Genomic DNA, 23,167 nt, shown 5'->3' on the forward strand with positions numbered 1-23,167 from the left:
TAATCTAAAAAAAAAAAAAAATCTAACGTAGCCATAGTGGCAGTCAGCTTTTAAGGTTTTAATACCGTGTGTGTATCATGCTACTTGAGAATCTACAATAAATTGTATCATATGTATATTTTATAGTGATTAGTATGTAACAGTCATTTGAATAATGCTAAATAAAACATATACGTACGAGATTGTGTTAAAGAACTAGTTCGGCAGTTTTTATCCTCACACTTATGAGTTAGTTTGGTTTTGTTTTATACCCAAAGATCACACTGCAACTTTGGCAAGTCGTGTCAAAAGTGCATACCTTCAAACATTAAAATCCTAATATGAATAAACAGTATGTATTTGTCATCAATATTTGAAAGACAATTCAAAATATATAACTTCTATCAATGATTTACATCATTTTTAAACATACAGTGCTAGCTAATATTGATATGCTAAGCACTATCCCAAGTTCTTTACACGTTTTTTTTTTTAGTTCTTTACACTTATTAACTCAACAAATCCTCACAGACCCATTATTATTGTCCCTATTTTACAGGTGAAGAAATTGAGGCAAAGAGAAAATTAACCTTGTCTAAGACCCTGAAGCCAGGAAGTGGCATAATTAGGATTTGAACCCAGGCCGTCTAGCTCCGGAGTTCTCGTTCCTAACCACTACTCACCGCCTCTCATGTAGTTCTCTCTATATAATATTGGACCTTATTATTTAACTTTGCAGAGATTGGTTTTATGATTCAGATACTTTATAACTAGATTTGCTCCTGGAGGGCAGGCCCCATGAATTACAACCCTTCCATCTACCTGGCCTGAATAATTACTTGTCCATGATAAATGATGCAAGATTTTTGTTTGGTTCATTTGAATTGGAAAAATTACTGCATTTGAAAACCATATTGGAATTCAGTTGCTAGTACTTTGTTTTCTCCCAGATGTGGGACTCTCAGGTGTGGGCTAACCTCTTAGGTCCCTTTCGTACCTATAATATCATAACTAAAATTAGCAATGAGCTAGCAACGGAGATTTGATAAGGAAGTCACATAAAATAACAGAACTAGAGAGTGAATGACAGATAAGAATATGCAAATATTAGTACACAGGCTTCAAAAGGGGCTGAGAAATATTCCATGTGTAATAATCATAGCTAATAATCACGAAGTGCTTCAATGTGCTAAGAACCATGTCACATTCTTTTAAATGCACATGTCATTTGATCTCTGCAACTGTGTGGCTTAGGATAGTAGTGCTGTTCTCCTATTACAAATGTGGAAACCCGGGCTAAGGGAAAGTGAGTTCAGGTCACACAGCTAGTAAGCGGTGGAATACAAAACTTCAACTTAGGTAGGTCTAGTTTTCAAAGGTAAGAAAGCAGGCAAGAGAAGGTGTGCTGATTAAAAACCATCTGTGGGATCACTTTTAAATTGGCTGCAATGCTTATGCTACCTTGGTTCATGAGCTCCTCAGCCCTCCCCCCACCCAAACTAAACATATACACATATATATGCCTTGTAACCAGCTGTGGAATGCTAAAGCAGGCCACCAAGTATGATAGAAAAGAGAATGAAATTCAGAGTGAATGGCAGCTAGGCTTAAAATGGCTAAAGTATACATATTAAACTTAACGGTCTGGCTCTGACATCGGCTTAGGCTATAGAGGAGCTTTTTGGGGGCTTAGCTCCTAGTCTTCCACTGCACTTCCAATAATTGAGTATCCCACTTAAGTTTCCTCTGGACAAATGAGGTGAACTAAACACAAATTTGCTTTTTATTCTTATCCCCCATTATGTTTTTTTTTTCTCGCCAGTTTTTGGGCCAAATCTCTCTTGTATCTTAACAGATCTGTGATGAATTATTGTGTCTTACTTTCTTATGTTCCCCTACATAGTGTCTGTGTGTATGTGCATTATGGTCAAGATTACATGTCTTATCACCTAAGAAATATATCACAGAAATAATTTGCAACCATACTTTGTTCTAATTTCAGGTTTTTTACCTTGACCTTTAAAACCAAAGATATATGAGCAACCTCCCCTTACATTTGCTCTTTCTCAAATATGTATTGCATTTTGCCTATGCTAATACTAATTTATCTTCTTGTAGCTTAAAACCTATGCTAAGAATTGATGAGATTTAGATGTTGACCACAAAAGGAGAAGATCCAGGTTTACTTTCTTACAAACATTAACTGGATATATATATTGGATATATTGGAGATATATCTGGTAGAAATGCTTTTAGAATAAAGTTTTATGAAGAAAACTGACTTCTATATATTTGAAAGTTACCTTTGATAGATCTCTGAAGTTTCCTGGAAGAGTCAAATCCAATTCTTCTGATTCATAGTTTGTTAATACCCATGGAAACACGGGATATTGGTTCAGGTCATTATATGTCCGTCCTAGTAAAGAAAAAGAGAAATGAAAATCTGTATATGCACTAATTGATTATGAAATTGTTCTTGTTCTTATATAAGGAAACTATTGGATTTCAGAAAAGAGTAACTCGTTTATTGAACTATGTCTTTGTTTAATCAAAAGCACTCAAATAACAATGCATTTCAAGTGAATTCACTCAATAATAATTAAGACATGAGTAACTAGAATTACTTTCTAGAATATAAGCTTGTGGTAGAAACTGAGAGCCATTTATCATAATTCATTTCTCTTCTTGGGCGAGACCACACTTCTCAACCTTCCCTATAAGCAGCTGTGGGCATGGTACTCAGTTCTAATCGACAGAACCTGAGCAGAAGTGATATGTCCCACATCCAGTCCTGACCTAACCTGCCACATGGGTGCCTCCATTCTCCATCGCTTTTCTGCTGGTTCTGATGAAGATATTACTGGCACCTGAAAAGCAGAGCTTCATTGGTGAAGACCCCCGGAAGTGATCACTGATGAGGGATGAGGGATTGATGAGGGATCCTGCCAACCCCCAAAAGTGGTCATGGATGAGGGATCCTGCCGATCTGTACACTTGCAGGTTATGTGATTATCACTACTACAGTGATTATATATCTAGAAATTATATTGCCAGTGTACAGAATACTATATTGAGCTTATATCAAGAATTACCAAAACAAGAATAACTTGAGAATGTACAAGTTAACAGGAGTCCTCTGAAGCCAGCAGGAAAAAGTTCAGAGGCAGATGTCTTCCACATCTTTTTCACTCCTTTAGGTTCATGCATTTTCTTTTCATGTTATGTTGTTTCTCTTTGGTGGATAGGATAGGTTTGCTGTTTATTTTCTGATAGAATGACTTAAGAGGCTCAGGTGGGCTATCGAAGCACAGTGGGAAGGTAAAAAGTTTAGGGAACGTACAGCACTGGCTCACCCTCATAAACTGGTACTGAAATAACACATGAGAAGATGAAATCCTGTTGGACAAATCTTGTTGGGCAAGATTTTTTTTTTTTTTTGCAAAAATATGTTATAATCTGATCATGGGTAACTTTCTAAATTTCCATTTGAATTCACACAAAAGAGTGATTTCCCCAGTATTTAGTGATACGGATTTCATCTAGAATGCTTTAGTGCACACATCCCACAGAGCGTAAGAGTGATATAGATATGCACACATTATCTCGCTTGGCATTGAAGAATTGTCATTAAATGATACCTACTTTTTGTAGCAATTGGTACATGTGGTTGTGAAATAGAAAAAAACCCAACCCTGATCCAAGGGAGAACTAAATCTGCTATTACAAGCATTAGATCAAATTCATTCATTCATTTCATAAACATCTGACCAGGTGAATATTATATCTGTTAATGATACGAATCTCTGCATTTTACAACAAAATGATATATTATTTTAAATGTGTAAATTGATGGAGGTAAGGGGTAGAAAGCAGGATGTTGCTTCCACTTTGCACTCCCTGGAATGAGGTGAGAGGCAGGTTAGGTTCCCCTTTGTTCTCCCACGCCAGCACTCAGAGGACATCATTGTTTACTTGTCTGCTTCTCCATCACTCTGTAAACACGTGAATGTAAAATCTAGGGTTTTGCTTCGTTTTTAATCTCAAACATCCCATCTGCCAATAAATGTTTGTTGAAGGAATGAATAGAGAGGTGATAAAAATGGGATAAGATGAACCAAATTTTAGGTAAACAAATAGCCAAGTGAAAAAGGAAAATTGCAGGATAGTCTCTGGCGGATGAGGACTACATAAGGGCAGAGCAGTACAGATGACAGAGAATGACACTGCGAACATGCATGTTAAGCTAGAAGGAAATGTCTGCGGCTAGATGGCTCAGCCAATGAATGCACCTGTTCTATGTTTATAAGTCGACTGTGAAGAATCAGACTGATAAGAACAAACACAAATTCGGAGCCTTTATTAACGTCTCGTGCACGAGAATGTTCTGCTAAAGTAGGGTCACTGTAGAGTACGAAGTGTAAAATCCTAAAATTTGAAATGTATTGCTGATAGCTCACGTATATGTCAGTCTAAGACACTTGATGACTCTCAGTATTTTTCCTATATAGGTATATATACAGAAAGTGCAGATTGGCTAGGCAGAGCTATTTCTGGGATTCAAACTGGGCCCAAAGCATTTTTAGGGTCCTGTCGTTTTCTGGGTTGCCATTCTACTTAAAAAATCTGTAGGTTTCAATGAAAAATAGGGCTTCAAGTAAATAAGTGTATTTTTATAGAATAATGTTGCTGTTATTTCTGTAACACATATTACTTATGTAAATAAAATTAGATACCGTAATTGTTTTTAAATTTTCTGATAAGGTTTTATTCCATACATACTAAGGAAAAAAACTGTCAAAATAAAATAAATACAAAGCCCGTTTATATTGACTTAGTACTTAAATGTATCATGTAAATACAAACATCATAAAAATAGAGACCATATTTGAAGACACCAGCTTTTTAATAGAAATGACTTTCTAATATAGGTATTTCTGGAAAACATGCAGAGAAAGAAACCTTCATCTTTAAAACATACACACAAAATTGACTGATGACCACAGTTATAGCTTATGACAATTGCTCTGTCCTACATTTTTTGTAATTCACTTTTAATAATCCATGGAAAGTTCCTTCAAAATAAATTCTAACAAAAATTCAGCAATTTTTAAATTACTAAAGCTGATAGCACCATTTAAATTCTAATACAAGAAATTTTATAAATCAGTGTGCTTACATATAGTCAAAGCTCTTTAAATAAAAAATTTTCACATAAAAGCTTTACTGTGTGGATAGTCAATATAAATTTTTTTAATTTAAATTAAAAATGCACAATGTATTTAAAAATCACATGGATGAAAAAGAATAAATGGGACTTTGGGATTTTTCATTCATGAATTAGCATTATTACTTAATTATTTTACTGAACAGCTTTGTGAAACGAACAAAAAAAGTGACTATTTACTAAATTAGCAAACAAAGTGAAGTATTTCCAAAGTAATACCTGTTACTTGGAGGTACCTATTTATCAACTGTTCTGTTTTTTGTTTTTTATGTTTTGTGTGGTTTTTTTAAGGATAATTGAAGTTTAGTAAATAACCTTGTGCTGTAATTGATAGGGTTCTTTCCTTTTCCAGCAGTGGTAAGTGATGATTTTTTTTTTTTTTACTAACTATGCTTATAAGGTTTTATCTTAGAAGATGAATATTAAATATTGCAAGCCTATGACACTAATCTACTCAAACAATAAAAGTGAAGCACAGTAAATGAGATCTCAGAAACACTGGATATGTTTCTTCATTTAAAAAAAAACTTTTTAATTAAACCATCCAATTTAATGTTTTTATATGGCACTTTAGTTTTGAAGGTAAAGTGATCTAGAGACAGCTGACAAAGAAATTATAACTGCAATTCCTTGGTGAAAATGTTAATGACAGCAAAATATTGTTTAATTAGATGATTGCAGCATCTGGATTAACACTCTTTAAGAGTGATGTTCCTGTGCTTGTCTGCTTCTTCACACTTTACAGACATTTTGTCATCTCTAGGTCATTAGGAAAGAATTTTTAATGATTTTTCTAGAAGCAAGCAGTTCAAGTTACATCTAATTAGATGACAATAATAAGCCCAACACATGCAGTAGCTAAATATATACATAATTAACCAGGGAGGGCTTGTACATCACAGAGTAAAAAAGTGGAAAATGCTAAACAGGAGAAAAAGGTTGGGGTTGGGGAAGTTGTGCTGAATTCATTAGCTGATCATATGAAACACAACTCAAATACCTTAAAAAAAATTCTTAGACCTAACAGAATCATTTATACAAAGCTATGTTAGCAGTCACTCTATTTCCTTAAATGCAAGAATGCCAGATTTTAATGTCTTGTTCATGGTAGTATCTAATAAGGTATAAAATGAGGCATAGGTTGTATCTTTCAGAACACAATGAACAGAAATCGGGTCAATGCCAGGAATTAGAGGTTGAAGCCTATTTTTATTCGAACTCTAAGCATCATTAAAATTCTTCTACATGTAAAAAAAAAAAAAAAGAAAGAAAAGAAAAAAATTCTTCTACGTAAATCTTCCAAAACTTAAGTTCTTTGAAAATAAAAAAAGCATGGGTTTCAAAAAGAGTTACATAAATTATACCAGAGTCCTGAGCTAGACTTTCATGTAGTTTTAAAAATCATGTCTTCCAAGAATATTTAATGAAATAAAAAAAGAAGAATCTGAACTTGTATGTGTAGCAGGTTCCCAATGAGACAGCACACATGGAAAAAGAAAAAGGAGGAAAACCACTAACATTGTGAAATGGATGTATACACTGCTAGGCTTATGAGTTAATTTTTTAATTACTCTTTCCCATATTTCCAATTTTCTATATTGAGTATTTATTAAATTTGTAAGTAGAACAAACTGAAGGCCATGAAAACACGTGTGGGCTTCTAGGTGCCTTTTAGAAAGAGTATGTTTTCTGAATTTTTGATAAACTTCTTTTACTACGTAAAGTATTTTTAACAAAACTCACCTATATATAATGTGTGTTTATTTATATGCAATTATGTATATTGTATATAAATAAACATGAGGGTCTAAAAAAATCTAACAATGCATTAATACTAAGACACTGCTGCTACATGCTTTATACAGAGTTTCTTTTTTAAAAGCATCTAGAAAGGAGAACAGCAAAATTGGCCGAGTATGACAGACTTCAAAAAAATGGAGAACAAGAAATGGGGCATAAATGTACTTCGTATTTCATGTTAAAATAATATTCTGGAGAAAAAAGGTAAGTCTGAGAGTGTAATACAGGAACCAAATTTTTTTTTTTACAGAAAATGTAGATTTACTAAGTCACATTAGCCTGTAGTTTTAAAAATGTGAAGCCAAGGAAGATTGTTTCATCTTTCTAGATTCCCATTCTGTAACCCTTCTCTTTAATCCAGGAAATTTAAAGAATCTCTCATCTAGCAATTCCAGTAAATTCACATAACAGATCACACAATCAAGCAAAACATTTGCAAAGCTTAAGTATTCAGTCGGTTCAATTTGAGGGGTATTTACGTGGCAGAACCTTTTTTATTTTTATTTCTTGTTCTGTAGCTATCTCGTAATCTCATTAGAAAGATGAAATACAGACATAAAATGCTAAGGCCACATTACCATTAAGTGCCAAAACGTGTGATCCAGACAGTGCCATAGAAGGGGTGAATGCTACAGAAGATTAATACGATTATCTTTAGGTATGTCTTTTAAAGAATATAGATGTAGTGCAGTGGTTCTCAAAGTGCGGCATCAGCATCGCCTGGGGATTTGTTAGAAATGCAAATTCTTGAGCCCCATCTTCAACCTCCTGAGTCAGAACCTGTGGGGATGGGGCCCAACGACCCATGTGGGAGCAAGCCTTCCAGGTGATTCCGGGAACCACGAGCGTCCTGGATGCTGGGTTGGTGGCCATGTTGCGGTATTGTGGTGGGTGGTACTCAGCTAAGTTCCTCCCCAGGAGTTGCCATCATCAGAAGAAAGCCCCCTTGCCCAAGGTCTGTCTCCCTCCCAGGAGCCTGCATCCAGTGACAGCAGTGTGGAGGAGGTCATGAGGCCTGGCCCCCTTGCTTCAAGTCAAGACGACTCTGAAGGGTTATCCTAGCTTCTGGCTCCCTGTGGGACCTGCTGAGGCCTTTGCTGCACTGCCTTGGGTTCAATTTCTCTTTAGTGAAGCTTCTCTATAAACCATCAGCTAAACCTTCAAGGCTGGTGCTCAATACAAGATGGCACTCCTAGTCAAGACTTCAGAATGATGGCCAGGGAAGAACTAGCAGGAATATATCCAGGGAGGTGACCTCAGGATATTTACATTTGTAACTATTTTTAACTGTCCCTCTATTTCTGCATAAAGGTTCATGTTGCCTGGATCATCATTAACGTAGATAAAATCCTTGAAGAGCTAACTCAAAGCCCACCTTTTCTACAAGACTTCCCTTTGGTAGACTGGCTTATCCTCATCTCCCACTTTCGTAAACTTTTAGGACTGTTAATGGAATGTAACCGCATGCCCTCTTGTATGTTCTAAATGTCTTTATATGCAAATATTGTTCTGATAATTAGGTCTTAAATGGCTAGGGCAATGGTGCTCAAACTGCATATGCATAAAACCACTTAGAAGGCTTGCCGAAGCACAGATTGCTGGGCCCCAATCCCGGGGTTCCTGGTTCAGAAGGTGTGAAGAGGAGTCTGAGGATATACATCTCCAACGAGCCCCCAAGTGATACCGACATTGGTCAGGGGGCCACACTTTTCAACCACTGAACACACAGTGTTCACATCACAGTGATTTCTACTTTTTGTATAATGACACGGTATACGGAGTCATGCACTTCTCTCTCTCCCTCTCTCTCTCCCCCTCTCCCATTCTCTTTTAGCCAAACCTGCTGCCACTACTCTAATCTAGCTCTTCATCCCACGTCTTCTTTTCTCTTGGAATGCCCTCTGTTTACTTTCTAGTGAATTCTTTCTCATATTACAATTTCCAATTTAAGTGTTACCTATGAGAAGCTTTTCCAGATCTCTTAGTTGTAAGTGATGCTGTCTAGACCTGTGACTTTGTATATTCTCCCATTCTAATAATGATCGCTTTCTCCTGGAATTGCTGGTGTGCATGGGCGTTTTGCTGACTACACCATGATCTCTTCAAAGGCAGAAGCCATACTTTAATCTTCTCTGCAGTGTCAGCACCAGCATGCGTGCTCCGAACTATTTACTAAAGAACTGAAAAAATTGACTTCATATCTGGAGACCTGTCGAACTCTCCTGTCAACAGTTCTCCCCAACTTTAGGCTATCTCATTTCTGATTCAGGCCATCCATAGTTACCAGCTTAATTTTCCTAAAACTCCACATTGCATCCCCTTCTACTCCAAAATCATACTGACTCCTAAGAGTCTAAGATCAGGCTCTTTGTAATCTGGCTTTTACTGATGGCTCCAATATTATCTCCTCTTATTCTCTGTTCCAGCCAAGATATGATACTCATGTCCACTGAACACATCACATATCCGACTGGCAGAAATTTGTAAAGCTCTGCTCTTTTTTTCCTCCCCAAAGACATATTTAAAATTCCTCCACTCTGCTTAGCTCTCACAGCATTTATTATTTACAACTCTTATTCAGCACTTAATATCAGCTCTTAAAATGCTCTTATTTATGTATATTTCATTTACCCATCCAGTTGTAAGTGCTCTACTTTCCTAGTCCCAATTTTATACTACTTTTTTATCCCACTGTCTACAACAGACAGGTTTTAATGTTTAGTTACCATCACTGTAAAGGAGAAGCCTAATAAATTCTTTTAAAAAGAGCCAGTGGCCTCTACACTCTTTATGTCATCAAGTAAAACAGACCCCAATGATTCAAAAGAGAGTAGAATGGCACTTAAATATCCCTTATGACCTGCATGCTCTGGCTCAGAAACCCAAAGACTGTCTCAAACAGAAACACACACACACACACACACACACACGTGTCTGTATCGCTCAGGTGTAGATTTCAGAAGGGATCACAATGTTATCTCTATCCAGACTGCAATCTTTCCGAGCTTGACAGAGAAAGAAACTCCCAGAAAGCAACAGCCGTGTAGTGGGCAATGGTTACAGGTGGTACTGTACCATACTGTGGAAAGTACATCTGACATCAGTAAAATGTAGTGGGAAAGGATGGAGACTAGAAGAGTCCTTTAAAAAATGACCTAGACCACATTCCAACCAGAAAGACAGCAAGGATCCCATCTTAGAATAGCAGGACAGCTTAATATGAATGCCAGCTCGACCGGAAACTGAGTTGTGAGTGAGGTTTAGCCCCTCGTCTTCCAGTTTTACATACAACAGCTCCAAGTAGCTAGCATAGCCAAGGAAAAAATCACATGCCCATCTATGACATGTGGTAGACAATGAGCATTGATAGATTTCTCAAGGATAACTCAAAAACTTAACACACTGAATATGGAAAAATACTGCAGAAAACTGGAAAGAGAACAAACATTATTCTAAAAATCAGGTAAAGATCCATGTAGCTGAAAGTAATATACTGCACTGACAAGAAGAAAATTTAAATAGGGTGTGAAATCCTTCATAATATGCAAAATGTATGGACTCCAAAAAATAAGAGTTTAGTAAGAATATGGATTCTAAGTAGTAAATCATATTGACAGAGATAGGCAATGAATGAGGAGTAAATTGAGTTAAAGTTGAGAGTTCAATGTTGATTCATTTTTGAGTTCAAAAATAAGAGAAATGTATTTTAGAGGGTTTTTAAAAATTTAAACATATCTCTAGGAGCATTAGTAACAAGATGCCTACATTCTAAATCACTAACAAAGTGGGCAAAAATGTGTAAGGCTAAAGAAAAACAAAAGAATACAAAAAACAAGAAAACATTTTAAAAACAATAGTATAAAATGAGATAGTAGAAGACCAAACATATCATTTATTACACAAGAGATGTGAACATATTCAATATGGTTACTGAAAGATTAAAGTCCAAGATAGGGTTAAAACTTGAAATTCCGCCTATGCTCTAGGACAAAGTTGGCACATCTGAGGTTCTATCTTTCTTCTCTTTGGCACTGAAGCTTCTTTCTGCTACATCGTGCTGTTAGTTGAATATGCTAATGAAGTTTTTACATTTACATTAAGTCCACTCTATCTATACATGTAAATAGTATGTGCTAATTAAACAGTATAACCCATTTCCTATGTCTTTGAGGGAGTAAATAGGTTTCTTTAAGATATAAACATCATGTACACTGATGCACACTGATGTACGAGTGTGTATATCTTGAAGTGTGTATCTCTTCATATACGTGAAGATATATGTATATAATGGAGACATGTGTATAAAATATATACTAACATTTAATTTATGTAATAATCCTTTGGGTGTACCTCTAGTATCCTATTAGCAAAGGCATTAACATTACAATATGCTTTAAATGATTAAAGTGCAAAACCATTTCCAACAACTCTTTTATCCCTTTTTGTTCACAAATTGTGTTCTCTTGCCTATTGAATACATATCTGTATTATCCATATTTAATATGTATAATCCCTAAAGCATCCATATTGACCCATATATGATCAATTTAAAGAGTGGCTATTACACAGTTATCCTTTAAAGCAATGATTCAGAGAACATGACTCTAAATTCATGGTTCTGGGCCTTTATTCATAATAGAACAATAACCAAAAGGAAGCATGTGTATTTATGTAGTTACTTCAATTTATCTGATTCCAAAAAGTTTTTGTAGAGCCTGATTTATAGATGTAAACTTTTTGTAATTCAACATGAATAAGGGCTTCTGGAGCTTAATTTAGGAAACAAGAAAGAGGTACTTAAATCTCATAAACATGCTTAACCACTGACAGCCCCGGATTTAGCAGAAAAACAAAGCCACTGCCTTCTTCTAATTTATAAGCATGGTACTGCTGAGGCTGATGGCAGTTACTCATCATTTAGAAATCCAATCTGATTTTATATTTTTATTTGAAGATTTTAAGAAAAAAAAAAAAAAAAAAAAGATCCTGTAACCCAATCATGCCATAATCCAGGTGACATCTGTACTAGGCAGAATCCTGTTGTTATTCTCCTGTCTAGCTGCTATTGCTGAGAATGACAAAGTAGGGAAATTACATTTTCCCATTATTATTTCCAGACATTTTCTGGCAATGGTTTGTTGACTCTAATAAACCTTCAGACAAAGCTGTCAGCAAAGGAAATGGCAAAAGGAGAGCAAGGAAAAGCCTCTTCAACAACAAATGCATCTAAAACCTCAATACCAGCCTGTAGAGTTTCTGATAACATTTAACGTGAGTGCTTCAGTATTTATTCTAATGTTGTATTTGAATTCCAAGGAAAAAATGTATTCCATCAAGTCATATTACCAATGATTCTGATGAATACAAACATATTATGAAATTAAAGAATGAGATCTCTTACCTGCTATAGTGTTAAGGAACATCAAATATTCGAAGTTTGAAATTTCCCTTCTTTGCCAACGCTGAGTCATGTTGGAAGATTTATAAAGCTGCCGAGGAGTGGCCAGTGATATCCTCCTAGCAATTAAGCAAACGGTAACAAATGTAGTCTCTTTTAACTCCTGACTTTTTTTTTTTTTTTAAGATTTTATTTATTTGACAGAGAGAGACACAGCGAGAGAGGGAACACAAGCAGGGAGAGCAGGAGAGGGAGAAGCAGGCTTCCCGCGGAGCAGGGAGCCTGATGCGGGGCTCGATCCCAGGACTCAGGGATCATGACCTGAGCCGAAGGCAGACACTTAACGACTGAGCCACCCAGGTGCCCCTACTGACTTTTAAAAATCAGTATTAACTAATACATTGGTTTAATATCAATCCATTTAAAGTAACTTATGGTTTATCCTTAGGGAAATTTAAAATACGTTTTAATTGTAGATATTACCAATCTTCGAAAATTCTACTATAGAAAAGATACATTAGTGACTCAGGATAAACCAGTATGAACACACCTATTTGTATAATATGGCTGCAAATGGGTATTTTACAAGTCAACAAGAACAATAAAGATAAAACTACACTCAAGGTAAGTAAAGTAGCTTTAAAACAATAGAGCAAATCTTTTCCATGCCAATAAGCTAAGTGGGTATAGGTAGTCAGGTACCATCTTGCAAGCATTTGACTTAAACTTCATGTAATAATGGCGGCCACTGACCCCTCCACCCCTGCCCCCACACAGAGTGTGCGTCTGTGTACAGCTCTACCCACACCACACATAGCCCTCTCACGATTTAAAAAAACAAGCTGGGAACTTTGAAAACATATGAATTCAGAAGAAGGGACACGGGAATAGCTGAAGGGAATAAAATCAGGACAATTTGTATACATGATGAACCTTTTGAGGTTCATTGTGTTCATCTAAGAAATAATGGAAGTGAGCTGTATTTTAAAAGTATGGTAAGGCTACTGAGTTTCTGGAATGATCATCACCTAAGACAAAGGTTCCTAAACTTTTTCAATACATGCTACCCTTAGTGTTCAGGAATTTTTCATGTCGTCCCTAGGCCAAAAGAAATACCTAACAGTTCTGTTTAAGTAGTTAGAGCTAAATAACACGTAAGTCTGTTCGAAAATACTCCTAAATTGGAAGAAAAACAGTATTTTTACTTCATTCTTAAATAACAACAATTACTTACTAAAGGGATGTGTGCACCTGCTGGACACGGCCAAGCTCCTTAAGCCTCGGGAGTCACATCTGACCCCACCACCTACATCTGTTCCACACTGAGTTTCATGCAGCTCTTGTTTCTTATCACAGCAACTGCCCAAAACTAGTTCCACAAAGCTAAGACGTCACTGAAAAGAATGCAGTGCTATCTAATGTTGAAACGTAGAACTAACTTGAGCAATAGTCTGTGTGCTGGCAGATGTTGCTCTGTTTCCCTAAAAGGATGAATTGCCTTGCAGCAACCTGTGAGTTCACTGTGGCATCCCAGGGTTCCTTGACACTCAGTTTGGGAACTGCAAACTTAAGACTACTTCTGTTTCATTTCCAAATTTTTCTATTCATATGGAATCTTAATAGGTACTGTTTTTGTACATAGAGCTAAAATATGTTTAGTTGAGGAAAAGGAGGGAGGGAGGAAGGATGGAAAGGAACTTGTTATCTCAAATTCAAATGTGAATTAAGAATTTCAGAATAATTAGGTGTAACTCAATGTTTAAAATATTGACATTTTTGAAGAACTTTCCTAGCAACATATATTTGACTCGTACTGACTCCAAAGGAAGCATATGAGTCTAATGATTCACTTCAGTGCAATGGTAAATGGTACAGATGTTTCATACTTCAATTCACGGAACACTAAATCAAAAACTAATGATGTAATGTATGGTGATTAACATAACATAATAAAATAAAAAAAATGTTCTAGTACAATTCTAAAATTCAGTACATTCCTCAATTAATTTGTAATATGATTTTCACAGTGCTTCCAGATTTTGATCCGTACTGGTACCAAGATTCAAAATCTTCCCAGCTATTTTATGTTATAAACTTTAGCCCTGACCCTGACGTTGTCATGGCAACATGCTAGTCTCTGAATTATCAAGGAATTAATTAAAAAACTATGCTTAGTCCAATTTTCCTTGTGCTACTATTATAATCATATGCCTGGTCTAATTTGCACAGTATTACCATTATAATCATATTTTTACTATTCTGACTAAAATTTTTACCTGCGGCATGCTCAGATAAGTCTGCTAAAAGCAATGTATATAATAAAGTTTTGAATTCCTTTGCTGACATTTTGAACCCAAACAATTTAAGAAGAAAATTGCTGATCTGGAAATAATTCTGACCATCAAAAACACTCCCAGATCAAAAATCAAACAAATCCTACTAAGTATAAATAATGGAAATCATGGGAGAAAGTTACTAAATCACTCTTAGAGTATGTGATGGTGAAGAAAAATGTGGCCATGGGAAATGAATTGAGAAAAGCCGATTATAAGCAGGTCCAGGGAAAGGATAATTTTTTCCTGTTTACTGCTCCATCTTTCCCACTAAAACTCATTGAGAGCAGGAACCTTGTTTTACTTACTGTTATATGCTTAGCATTTAGCAGTGCTTAGTATATAGTGGGGTCTTGGTAAGTACATACTACATGACTTGAATTACTGGTCATCCTAAAAGAAAAAAATGGCTGAAGAGAGAGGTGATGATAAAAAATTAAATAATTCAATCACATGAAGAAGAAAAAATGGGAAACAGTAAATCAATAGGGCTTTCTAAAATAACCCATAACAACTTTAGATATTAGAATGAGGATGCTTGGTATGTATTTGGGCTATAGTAGGATGCTTTTAGAAGTAGGGGATAAGGTGAAGACAAAATTGCCCTCTGAGAAGGAAAACTATTAAGTACCATTAACAAAAGGTGACCATTTAAAATCACACAACCAGGTGTGTCCTTAGTAAGTGAAGAATCTGATTAAATCCAAAGTTAATTGATTGTACTATCTGAATAGAAAAATACATTAACCAAACACTGATAATCAACATGGAATCTAGAATATGGGCATGTTTTTGCCAGTATTTTTCCATCACTGTGCAGGGGCAAGGTGTTGTTCTTATGACCAACGTGGGAAACCGTGACAGATGACACAGGATAGAAATTGAGAGTGAGCTATGATCTTGGGCAAGATAAGTTACTTATCTAAATCAAAATTTTCTTCTCTGTAAAATGGAGTAAGAGTCACATTGTTTTAGGAATGTGGTTCTTTTAAGAATTAGGGGCAGAGAGCTCCATTTTGCCATGGGAGAACACAGGGAGAAAATGTCTATCTGTGAATCAGGAAGCAGGTTGTAGTCAGACCCCAAATTTGCTGGCATCTTGATCTTAGACTTCCTAGCCTCCAGAATCTCAAGAAATTAGTTTTTATTGTTTGTAAGCCAAAAACCAATCAATCAATCAATCAATCAAGGAAATAATGCTTATAAACCAAAACAAAGTATAGTCCCTGGCACAGGGGACGTTCTCAGTAAATGACAGCTATGGATATTAATTAATTAAAGAGGCATTTATTAGGCTATGCTGGCTTAATGGATATATTCCTTTCGTTCTAAAAGGACAAAGCAACAATGTGATTTGTAATGTGATCTCTTTGGTGGGCTTGCCCAAGGAGTGGCTTAAATGATATGTGAAGTCAATTATTCCCGCAGTATACCTGCCTTTGAATTTGGTAAAATTTTTTTTGTTTATAAATCTTATGGATTTAGCTTAGAGTAAGTTCCCTAGAGTTTGATAAACTCTGCTTAAATTGATAAAACCCAATGTCAAGAAAACAAAGCAGAGAATGAAGCCCTTGGTGATTTCTACCATGATACTCTCAGCTGGAAGGCTTCCACTGGTAGGATCCAGACATTGTCCCTTCTCTTTGACAATTCTCTAAATATAACAGGAGCTTACCTACCACATACACATGTGTTTATGGGAGCAGGTGCATAGATCTCTTTACCTACCCTCCTATGCATCTCCCTACTTATCTATATGTGTGTGTACGTGTTGCATATATTTGCATACTATGTATGCATGTGTTTATAGTTTACAAAATGTCTTCACTTTATGATCTCAAGACATTCATAAAACATCTCTTTTCAGAGATACCGTCTCCATTTTACAGCAGATGGAAGTGTCATTCCTCTTGCCCAATGTTCTTCATTCTTTCCACTAATATGTACTGAGTTCCTACTAAGTACCAGGCTCTGTTACTGTTACCCAGCCAGTAAATGGCAGGTCTAAACCTAGATTCAGTGTTTCTCCTACCCCCATCTGCTGCTTCCAAGGCTACGTATCACAGGAAATACATAAAACTGGACTTCTGAGAATATCATTAGGAAACTAAGAATGAGTTGAGCCTTTGGCGGGGGACAAAGGACCAGAGGGTTTTAAGACTGAATGGCTGTCTGGAGAGAGCAAACCCCTAACTATTAAACATCTATTTTGTTTCCAGTTTTTCTATCAAGAATGATAATCTTCCAACAGCCAAAGGGAGACCAAAGGTGGTTAAAGGGAAATAATACTCCTAAGAGATAAGGGAGCTTCTGGTTGTTTTAAATGCACCCAGGTCCAGACCAGTCCAAAAGCACTGAAGGAACTTATACACATCGTTGAGAAACCCCTATTGGTAATCTCTGAAGAATCATGATCACTGAGAAAGATGTCAGGAGGCAGAAGATCATTTTTAAAAAAAAGAAAAAGTGAAACCTATTTGTCAGTTCTTAATGTCAATTCCTGGAAAAATTCTTGCATTGATGATTAAACAGTTTGTAAGCACTTGGGAAAGGAAGCAGTGATTACATGAGTCAGCTTCGATTCGGTAAGAGCAAGTCCTGCAAAACTAACCTCATTTTCTTTTTTTTGATAGATTAAATGCATTTTTCCTTTGACCTGTATTCTACAGAAGTACTTCTTCATTATCCACTAATGTCTTAATTTAATCTTGTCATTCTACTAGGAAATAGCCTGAGCATGTACATACATGTCAGTGAACTGGTCTTACACTGTAAGCTTAATACGAGAGCTGATGCACTGGGATACAAGGTATCTCCAGCTGAGTAGCACCTAAAAAGCACCTCGGCAATTAGGCACTGTGCTAGGTGCTGTAGATGAAAAGATAAATAAGACACAGCCCCTGTCTTTTAAATGTCGGTAGCCTATTTAAGGGAAGATGGACAAAGATTAGTTTTTCTTTCCCTCCATGCAGGGCTCTGCAGTAATTTCCACAGACACAGTGGACCATGTAGAAGTTACTGTTGTTTGTCTGTCCAAAGCTGGTTTCTTTCTTTCTTGCCACCAGGAAACCTATTTTGTTCAAGTAGGAGGTTGCAAGGAGTTCAGAGGTATAGTTTACCCTGAGTCTTACCCAGAGGATGATTGGCCTAAGCCAGTCAACTCACTCCGCTTTGGCAGTGATTGTTTTAAGGACAGGAAGGTGACCCCATTCAGCCTGAAGGGACCTGAGATAAAGACTGCAGGAGGCAGCTGACAAATATATTCTTTCCTAAAACATAGAAGCTCGATGAGAAACACTTTGTGTCTTTTTCCCACCTAATGCAGTTGGTGAAACTGTGGTGTCTGGAGCACTAGTAGTGATTTTGTGAACATGAGGTCAACTGAGGGTCCTGACATCATTGAACCTCTGAGCCAGTACTGGCAACTCCTTAACTCCAGACCTTTTATAAAATAAGACTCAAACAGCAAAACACCCTTTTGTTTAAGCCACTTTTGGACAGGTATTCAGTTACTTGGAGCCAAAAACTGACCAACTAAATCTAGTGATACACATATTACTGACTCTGTTATCTATTAGAGCAGTATCTTTCAATAAAATAAGATTTCAAATGATATTTTAAAATAATAGGATGAAAGATTTAGGAAATGGTTAAAACCACATCATCATTCACGACTACTAGTCTCAATAAATTCTAAGGGTTTTATCATTTTCATGAAGAAGCATCTATACATAGCATTTACAAAAACAACTTATATGTGACTAAAGAACAATTAATCACAAATATCATGAAGCTTTTGGCATGTTTTTTGTAAGATCTTAAGCAAAAATGTCTTAATTATATGCTAGCTATGGTATGCAATCAACTTTTTTACTTCCTCATTTATATACGTGTTAAAGAAAACTATACACAAACTATTCTGTCATTCTTAAAATACCTGTTTCCATAACCTCTTTACCTACAAATGGCTTGCAGAGAAAATTCCTTGGTTCTCAAAATAATTATAATGGTATAACCTTATCTATATTTCTGTCATATTGAGATTAAAATATTTTAATGAACTATAGATAATGTGTAATATGATATAATTACCTGGCTTGCGGCAAACCATAGCTGGTCCCTACTCCAACCCGAGGCAAGCTATAGACAACTTTTTTTACTGTTGCTTGATCAGGGAAATTAAACATAACCGAGGCTGTGGTAAGAAGAAAAAACATGATTTAGAAAACCACAGGAGAGCTAACCCATCAATTTTAGAAATCATTTTCAAGTGCCTATCATGATTCATTTGTAAAGGTAATGAATCTTCATGGAAAATCAGCTTTCTGTAGAACTTTATCCATGAGAAATCTAGGATTAACATTTTCAAGCAAATTAATTTTTATTTTTATTTTTGTTTTCGTGAGGGCATATCAAAGAGAGAAATACAGCAGGGAAAAATGAAGACAGTATCACACCATGTAAATAAATAACATCCAGATATGAGTACATTTCCTTTCCAAATATTTAAGGGGCCTTACTTCGGTTTGCCATAAATACTTCCAAAGCAGTGTTTTGTAGAAGATAACGTCTTGAAAACACAGCTCGTATCTCGCTGAACATCCATTTTCCATGAAGTCCTTCAGTGTACGCAAGAACCTAAAATAAATAGTTCAAAGGGAAGTGTCAGTAAAATGTGTGTCTAAGACTTAGTCTGACAATATTTTAGATAGTGCTGTATAAAAGTCAATAAATTAGGGATTATCTTCCTGAATTCATGATAGATCACAACAGTCAATTATTTGATTCTGTATACCGTATTTGCAAAATTTCTACCTTTCTAAATTTTCTTAGTTGACTCATGAAGAAATGAAGTAGCAGAAAAATTGTATGTCCAAAGTGACCCTGTGACTTAAAACAGAAAATATAGTTTTTTGGTCTTGTATATAATTAGTTGGACAAGGTAACCTGACATATGCTGTTGGTCCTTTTCCAGCACTCCTTTTCTTCCTTCTTCCTTGCTTAATGGAAGCCCAGTTAGCCCCAGTGTCCATGTGGTCAACACCAGGCAGTGGATCAAGATTGGTCTAAGGTAGGGGTAGCAAATATTTTTGGTAAAAGGACAAATAGCAAATATTTTTAGACTTTAAAGGCAACATGGTCCCTATCACAGCTACTCATCTTTGCCATAATAGAGTGAAAGCAGTCAAAGACAATGCATAAATGAATGGGTGTGGCTGTGTTCCAATAAAACTTTATTTATAACAACAGGGGTGGCCTGAATTTGGTCCTGGGGCCAATGTGGCTGATCTACAGTCTAAGTCAATTATAGCAAAGGTATTCCTTGCTTTCTCAAATTCCCTGGAAACTAGGAGTGAGGACATTTGACCCCAAACTGGCTAACAAGAACAAAACCAGGGTCAGTTGGGGATGCCTCAGCTGATAAAATGAGGTATGCGTAGCTGGCACACTCCTTTTTCCTTCTTTCTTGGGTGGAGATGTAATGGCAGAAACCATAGCAGCAACTGTATAAACCATAAGAGGAAGGCCAAGGGAACTGCAGCGAGGCTGGCCTGAATACTGAGTTAGTGAAACGAGCTCAGCAACCATCATATCTGCACTTCTTGTTACATGATACAGATAAGTCCATATTTGATAAAGGCACTGCAGTCAAATCTGCAACAAATGCAGTCCCTCCTGATACACCAATGTATATTCACAATACAAAACACATTTCTACTTACATTACTACACTCTATATGATCTACTACATTTGTATTTGCTTTGATGAAATCAAAACTGGTTGAATTTTACATGCATGATGTTCCTTAAGCTTTGCAAACAAGTTATGAATTCCCTTTTTACATTTCTTTTCTCTAGGAAAAAAAATATGATCCTTTAGTCTTGTGTATTTTGAAAATTCCATTTTCTAACTCCTTAATTCAGTTTTTGTCTTTCCCTAGACGCTAGAAAGTTTTTGGAGGCAGTCAGACATCTACTTAAATCCTGAAACGTTCTGGAGCCAGTCAGACTCCTATTGAAATCTTGGCTCTGCTATGTAGCGGTTATAGGACCTTGGAAAAATTATTTAACTCCATCTGATTTTCATCATCTGAAAAACAGTGATAATAATACTATTACTGGTTAGTCTAAGCAAAGACAATGAACCTTAAGTTCATGGCCTTAGTTATCATTTAAGTCCTGTTTATATGTCTTTATTGTTGAGCATAAAGCGACAACTGTTGTTTTGACTTCTAAATGTAAAGCTATACATTTCACAAAAGGGTTATAGTGACTTGCCACAATTTATATCAATAAATCCTTAGTTCGGTGCAATGTTCTCCAGACTTGCATTTCATAGACCAGTATAATTTGTTTTTAATGGAAAGAGTACTGATACAAGATTGATAACTTTTTTGTCAAGTAGGGAACATTTTGAGACAAATAAAACAGCCCAAACAACAAAAACAATCTGCCACGTGACCATTATTTCACTAAAAAATACAACTATTAAGGTCATTTGAAAACCCAAACAGTACAATGAGTATCATTTCAGAAAAAAGGAGAGATCTTTTCATGAAAGCTATGTTGGTACCCTTCTGGGAAAGCCGTTGTGCTAGAAGGATGGAGAAAAAGAGACAGACACACACACACACACGCACACGCATGCACTAGAACACACACACCTCACTCACATGTTTACTTATTTTTCTCTTTGGAAATGATTCAATGCGTATTTGGTCAAGTACTCCTTCCCATTATTTTACTTCCAGTAGGCCGGTAGTTCACAAACACATAGGCGTTAGTCTGACTCCTTAAGTGCTCCCTGTAAGACGGTCTCACCAGCTTTACCAGTTCTTGATTCTTTTCCAGCCCCAGGTCACCCTTAATTGCTTGTTCTGTGAAAATGCATCTGTACCCTTTATTTTTGCTTTGTTAACTACAGGTTGGCATTAAGCTTTGTCCGGAAAAGACACTGAAGAGACACTGCCGGCGGGAGGAAGGGGTTTTCCTTCCTGGTGCTGGCGGGCTCCCTCAACAGCTTCCTGCACAACCTGCGGCTCCTCCAGGGCCCGGCCCCTGCAGTGTGTGATGGCCAACAGCACCCAGTGACTCAAAGGTTTTTCTAGAACTTCCCTCTGCCCCAGGCAGTTTTGTAGCAGAGGGCCTCTGGTGAGAACCCCTCCCATGAACAGTTTCAAAGACTCCCTAGAGGGTAGATTTCTGGAAAGTTCTAGAGGACAGAGCTCCAGCAAGTACCTCCAGCAGAGCACCAGAGTGCCTTCTCCACCCTTCAGTGAGCTACAGCCCAGCCTTCCCCAGTGAGGCCTGGGGGAGCCTCTTCCTTGGGTTCAGGGACAGCTCTAAGGGTCGAGGCTGCTCTTTTTCAATACTCTTCCTATAATCCTTAAGTTCTTTTTGTTTCTTACTCACCATTCCCTGTTACTCTAATCTCCTGGTATAATTTATATTATAGTTATTCATATTACACTTTCCCTGTTTAAGTTGCTATATGGTTTTTCTCTCCCGATGGGTCCAGACTGATAGACAAACTCAATCAGTTCTCCCTCCAGCTGGGGCCACAAGGGGCCTCAGGGGCCCTTAGGAGCAAGAAAATAAGAAGACCGAAATAATCAGAGGAACTCAGTAAAGCCTGGAGGCAAGGAGTAAGAGGAGAGAGAGAGAATAAAACTAAACGAAAATTATTTTGCAAGTAGCTCGTAAACAGCTCAGGCAGCAAATTCCAAAAGACAGATCCAAAGGTACAAAGCTATTTTGAGCAAGGGCAGTATCATCTGAGTAAGTGTACAGCCCTTACCAAAGGGGCTGTGGGAAGGAAAATTATTTATATACATAACTACTTACAACTTTATAAAAAAATCTTCCTAATTACTTTATAGTAACCTTTGTCATATTTAAGCTTTGAAATCCTTAACGACGGGTTGATAAAAGATAATGCTCTAACCTGGTCATAATTCCCTGCCAGGAAATCCACTAGAGCCTAGAGTCCTCTTCTTTTTTTTATAACAAACCACATCTTGCTCTCTCTTCTTCTCATTCCCTTCAAAATTGCATATGCAATAAAACTTTCCTAAAATATTTTATTTAAACATTTTTTATATCCCCTCTTGGGAGGTGCCTTTCCTGGCATCTAGTGTGTAGAATCACCAAAATTAATCTCTACTGTCTCTTCTATTGTATCACTTTATTTTAATTCTGTGCATGGAACTTATTTATTTTTTTGTTTCTTTTTTCCTCTGTCCTCCCCCTCTGAGGTGAGTATTATGAGAACAGGACCTTGTCTGTCCCATTTACTGCTCAAAACCCGGTGCCTACAACAGTGCCTGGTGTATATGTGCTCCATACACATTTGTTTGTTGAATAAATCACTAAGAGAAGTGGACAGAGATAATAAATATGGGGAAGGCTACAGGAAATCTTACAAGGGTTGGG

The 23,167-nt window shown here is 36.6% G+C and overlaps 1 protein-coding gene across 9 annotated transcripts in view; it reads right to left on the reverse strand.

Moving 5' to 3' along the window:
• The window catches only part of NBEA (neurobeachin), a 680,995-nt gene that overhangs the window by 97,112 nt on the left and 560,716 nt on the right, over positions 1 to 23,167 (reverse strand). For all 9 annotated transcript variants that reach the window (XM_064586204.1, XM_054506303.2, XM_064586203.1 and 6 more), the window contains 4 exons: positions 19,255 to 19,372; positions 18,827 to 18,929; positions 12,405 to 12,520; positions 2,283 to 2,395 (listed from right to left, as the gene is read on the reverse strand). In XM_064586204.1, the coding sequence (XP_064442274.1) occupies positions 2,283 to 2,395; positions 12,405 to 12,520; positions 18,827 to 18,929; positions 19,255 to 19,372 (450 nt within the window). The remainder of the gene's footprint in view (positions 1 to 2,282; positions 2,396 to 12,404; positions 12,521 to 18,826; positions 18,930 to 19,254; positions 19,373 to 23,167) is intronic.

Source organism: Mirounga angustirostris, unplaced genomic scaffold (assembly GCF_029215605.1).
Source record: "Mirounga angustirostris isolate CCGP_5_RB_7025 unplaced genomic scaffold, mMirAng1.0.hap1 SCAF_3, whole genome shotgun sequence".
Lineage (NCBI taxonomy): Eukaryota > Metazoa > Chordata > Mammalia > Carnivora > Phocidae > Mirounga > Mirounga angustirostris.